General features: G+C 34.9%; 1 protein-coding gene across 1 annotated transcript; it reads right to left on the reverse strand.

The window, feature by feature from the left end:
• Positions 1–255: 255 nt before the first annotated feature.
• On the reverse strand, positions 256–2,358 carry LOC132716717 (uncharacterized). Its single transcript, XM_060700039.1, has one exon. The coding sequence runs from the start codon at positions 2,356–2,358 to the stop codon at positions 256–258; it is 2,103 nt and encodes a 700-aa protein (XP_060556022.1).
• Positions 2,359–4,790: the final 2,432 nt, after the last annotated feature.

Raw genomic sequence — 4,790 nt, forward strand, 5'->3', positions numbered from 1 at the left:
TTAGTGGTTGTTTGTGTATCGTATTACTGTGTTTCTGGAGGTGTTCACGTCGGCTAAAAGAGTTGTTGCAGATGTAGCATATAAATCGTAATTTCGTGTCTTGGTGAATTTTAAAGTGTCGGTTGAAGTTACTTTTTGATCCTTTCAGAAATTTGTTGCAGGTTTTACATTGTCGTAGTTTTTTGGATATTTCAATGAAGTGTTCGTTGTTCGCTGTTAACTGTTGTTTCTGTAAATTATTTTGGATTTCCATTATTACTGTATTAAGTTGAGTCCGGATGGTGATCGTGTTTTAAATATTGATATAAGTGTTTCTTCAGTTCTGAGGCGGATGTTGACGTTCTTAGGTGTTGATAATAACATAGTTACGTCGACGTCATTAACGTTGTGTTCGTGTGTTGTGTAATGGCGGGAAACGGGTTTATAATTGTTGGCATTTTTTATGTCTGCGAAATGGCCATATAGACGTTCTCTTATAGTATTGCCGGTTTGTCCTACATATTGTATTCCACATTTGTTGCATGTTATTAAATAGATTAAACTGGATGAATTACAATCATATGTGCCTTTGATATGAAAGTATTTTCCTGTTGAATGAATTTTAACATAAGATTTACTGCTGATATGTTTGCATGCGATACAATTTCTTTTACATGGGTGTGATCCTTGTGGTTTCATCTGGGGATTGATGTCTGATTTTGTGAGTGTGTTTCTTAGGCATGCTGGTTTTCGAAATACTGTACATATTTTGTATTTATTAAACATTGTTAAAGTGGGGTCGTTTTCCAGGAGGTGGGTGTATTTAGAGATGATATTATTTGTTCTTAGAATAAGCGGGTTATGAGTAATTATAAGCGGTATAATTTCCTTTTGTGCTTTAGTATCGACATTGGTATCAAGATCGGTAATTTTGGCTTTTTTGATGGCTTCGTATATTAATTTTCTGGGATAACCGCGTGCAATAAGGTTTTCCGTAAGTTGTTTTGTGCATATTTCAAATTGTTCGTCAGTGCTGCATATTCTCCTTATTCTGACGGCTTGGCTATATGGGATACTTGCTTTTTGGTGACGTGGATGGAATGAGCTATAGTGTAAATACATATGTGCATCCGTTGGTTTTGTGTATAGTGTGGTTGATAATTTTCCTTTTAAGTCTTTGACAGTAACATCCAAGAAGTTTGCTGATGTTTGGTTTATGTCTACCGTAAACTTGACCGTTGTGTGGAAACTATTTAAGGCCGTAGTGAAGGCATTCAAATCCTCTCTCGAGTGTGGCCAAACCATAAATATATCGTCGATATATCTCCACCATACCAGTGGAGATATCGGGTATTTAGCTAGGAACTCTTGTTCTATCTTATCCATAAAAATTATCGCATAGCTAGGTGCGCATTTGGTACCCATCGTGGTTCCGGCAATTTGTTCATAAAATGTATCATTGAATCTGAAACATGTTTTCTTGAGTATGAAGTAAAGTATTCTTAGAAGGATCCAGGTTTTGGGTTCTTGTTCAGATCTTTGTTGTAGTGCATATTTGGCTGCTAAAATGCCTTCTTTGTGTGGAATATTAGTGTAAAGTGCTGTCACATCTATTGTGACTAAGAATGCGTCTTTAGGTACGTTGTTTAATTTGTGTATTTTTTCTAGGAAATGACGGGTATCTTTAATATATGAGGGGACTTTACGTGCTAATGGTTGTAAAAAGTGATCTACAAATTCAGATAATTTTTCTGTAGGACTTCCACAAGCTGAGACGATGGGGCGTCCGGGGTTATTAGGCTTATGAATTTTAGGTAATAAATAGAAGATGGGTGTCCTGCAATTTTTCGCAGTAAGGTAGCTGATGTGTTGCTGTGACATAAGGGAGTGTTTCTTCAGATATGTTAAAAAATTGTTGATCTCTCTGGTGGATTTGTTTGTAAGATCGTAGGGTGTGGTCCTGTATGTGATTTTGTCGTTGAGTTGTCTTAAACCTTCGACAATGTAATCAGATTTATTTAAAATGACTATCGCTCCTCCTTTGTCGGCTTGTTTTATAATGATATCCTTATTTTGTTGAAGTTTTGTTATTGCTAGGTACTCATCGGGTGTAATATTATAATTTGTATTCGGTGACTGTTTAATTGTAAGAATGTCATGATGGACGATTGACAGAAATGCATCGAGGTTCATTGATTTGCCTGCAGGTGGTTTCCATCCTGAGCTTTGTGTGAACGGGTCAGGATTGTTATATGTGGTATCTGTAAAATAGTGTTTAAGTCTCATTCTTCTGTCGAAAAGTAGTAAGTCTCGTTGTAATTCTATTTTGTCTGTTTTTCTTGGGGTGGGGCAGAATGACAATCCTCTACAAAGAATCATTTTTTCGGGTGTGGAGAGATTGTAGTTTGATAAATTTATGACAAATTTATGATAGTTACGGAGGAGAAGATTTCGTTCATGTAATTGTTTTGTTCTGAATCTTCTGTTGGGCATATTTTTTCAGTTTCTTTTGGTTGGGATGATCACTGGCGGGTGTTTTGTTTAGAGGATTTTTCGGGATCTTGGGTTGATTTTTTGTTACTGAGATCTCTTCTGACCGATAGTACAATTTTTGATATGATGTCAGCAATTAGGTCGACTTCGTCAGTTGAAGTGGTGTCTTTTAGATGTTTCTCTACCTCCCTAATTTCTTCTACCAGTTGTGATTTCCTTGTGTTCCAATATTCTAATAATATTTTGGTGAGTTGTAGTCCAAAGTTTATGTGGGCTTCTTCCCATTTAATTTGTAGGACTGAATTAATTACTGGGACCTGTGGGGTTAAATTAACCCGTAAAGATCTTGGTGTTGATTTATTAATAACACATTTCTCTAAATATTGGACGTGGTGTTCTGTGCGTGTAAGTTGTATATTTAATTTCTTTAAAACTTTAAAACGAGAAAGATTTTCTTGGCTGATGCGGCGGGATGAAAAATCGTTGTCGTCTGTCTTTCGTTTTTTATTAGCCTGTACCGGAACCGTTGTTACTGATGCTGACTGTGTAGTTACCGATTCCTCGTAAAGCTCTGATTCAGACATCTAATTATGTGTTCGTTGCGTGGCTCCTTCTTCAAAGGTATCGTCAGTGCAAAGTACGATGGATCCAATAGATGGATACCGGAGGTAAGATAACAAATCTCGAATAACCTCCCACACCGTGTGTTGATCTGTTTGACGAACCCGTGAAGATTGGATCCCTAACGGGATGCTTGTTCCACTACCGTAAAATACAAGAAAAACAATACAAGTGGAACAAACAATCAACACAGGATAAGTTTTAAAGTTTATTTAATGATGCTAACCGACGTTTCGACTCTCACGAGTCTTCATCAGGGTTATAAAATATCAGAATAATAGAAAAACCATTGTCTAACGTACAAAAATCGGGTATACTTTTACGTCACGTGATTTGTTCTAAAAATAGTTTAAATTATGTCATTTTGGGTTTACCCCATAATCTATATTTAGCTGTATGCTTTTTAAGAAAAAATACCGTAAATGGAATAAATTTTTATGTCAACGTCATTCAGTGTTTTTTTTCATCCTGGCAATTGGTTGATGTGCTTGTGTGGCTGCTGCACGGCGACGGATTGTTACTTCTAAAGGGTGACAGTTGAAGTGGGGATAATTCAGGATCTATTATCATTTCTTTTAAAATTTCGTCCGTTGTTGATTTTGGTGTATTCTGTAGCCATGATTTTACGCCGGGTATTATACGGAATTTTGGTATGGTGGTTGCTTCAAAAGGTTTTTTTACTTAAAATCTTGACAAAGTGTGATCCCTTGACAGAATTAATCACAGCATAATTACATGAAAATTGCAGACTAAGTTTGATTGAGTCTGACATGAGGGATAGTGAAAAAGTGCTAAATCCCTCACGCCCCCTAGCACCGGCTTGATCGAATAAATGATCCCGAAGGATCAGAAAACAGATAACATCGCTAAAGTAGTTGTTGTTGCTTTTGAATGTCTATATCAACCAATTGCCAATATCAACCAATTGCTGTGCTTATTAATAAATCTTTTTAATTTCTGCCTACATTTACGTATCAACTGTTATTTTAATACTCAATTTGGGACGAATTGTATCTAATGTTGCAAGAACTTGTTGTCTAACCCGTTTGCTTTTGTTCTTTATTAATTATATATTAACTATGTTACTTGTATATGCTGGTAAAGAAATAAGTTTAAATTTTTTAACACAATTTATCCTTTAAAATGAAATACGAAAACATTAGCCAATATGAATTGTACAAAAATTGCAAAGGGCACAATAAAAAGGTAATGATGCTTCCATTAGTACACATTATTGGGTTCCTCGTCTCTGGTGAAAACACCAAAGATCAATACATGTAATGAAAGATTTGTATTGTCTTTAATCTAATTTGTCTACAAGAGAACATAGCATTCAATTTGTGCTCTTATATTTCTAATAATTAATGTTGACTTGTTAACTGAAATATCATTGATGCCACCAGTAACTGAAGAAGGACAACTTGTCTTAACAAAGTGATTTAGTTGTAATTTTACCAAAGTTACACATTTGTATATTTTATGTTCAATGTTTTTAAGTTTCAAGTCTTTCATTAATATTTTGTACTATTTACCTTTCAACATAAATCAAAAACATAAACCATATCATAAGCAAAATGTTAACATTTTATTATATGTTCATGTGAATTACAAGAAATGGCTTTCATGGGAAAGATTTCATTGAGAAGTTGTAAATGAATTGCAATCAAAATACAATTCAACAAATGTATTATATTTTC

The sequence above is a fragment of the Ruditapes philippinarum genome, unplaced genomic scaffold, assembly GCF_026571515.1.
Source record: "Ruditapes philippinarum isolate M1 unplaced genomic scaffold, ASM2657151v2 ctg515_1_1_1_1, whole genome shotgun sequence".
In the NCBI taxonomy this organism is placed as follows: Eukaryota; Metazoa; Mollusca; class Bivalvia; order Venerida; family Veneridae; genus Ruditapes; species Ruditapes philippinarum.

Coding starts and splice junctions, on each gene's coding strand:
- LOC132716717 (XM_060700039.1), bottom strand. CDS start 2,358: ATGATTCTTTGTAGAGGATTGTCATTCTGCCCCACCCCAAGAAAAACA.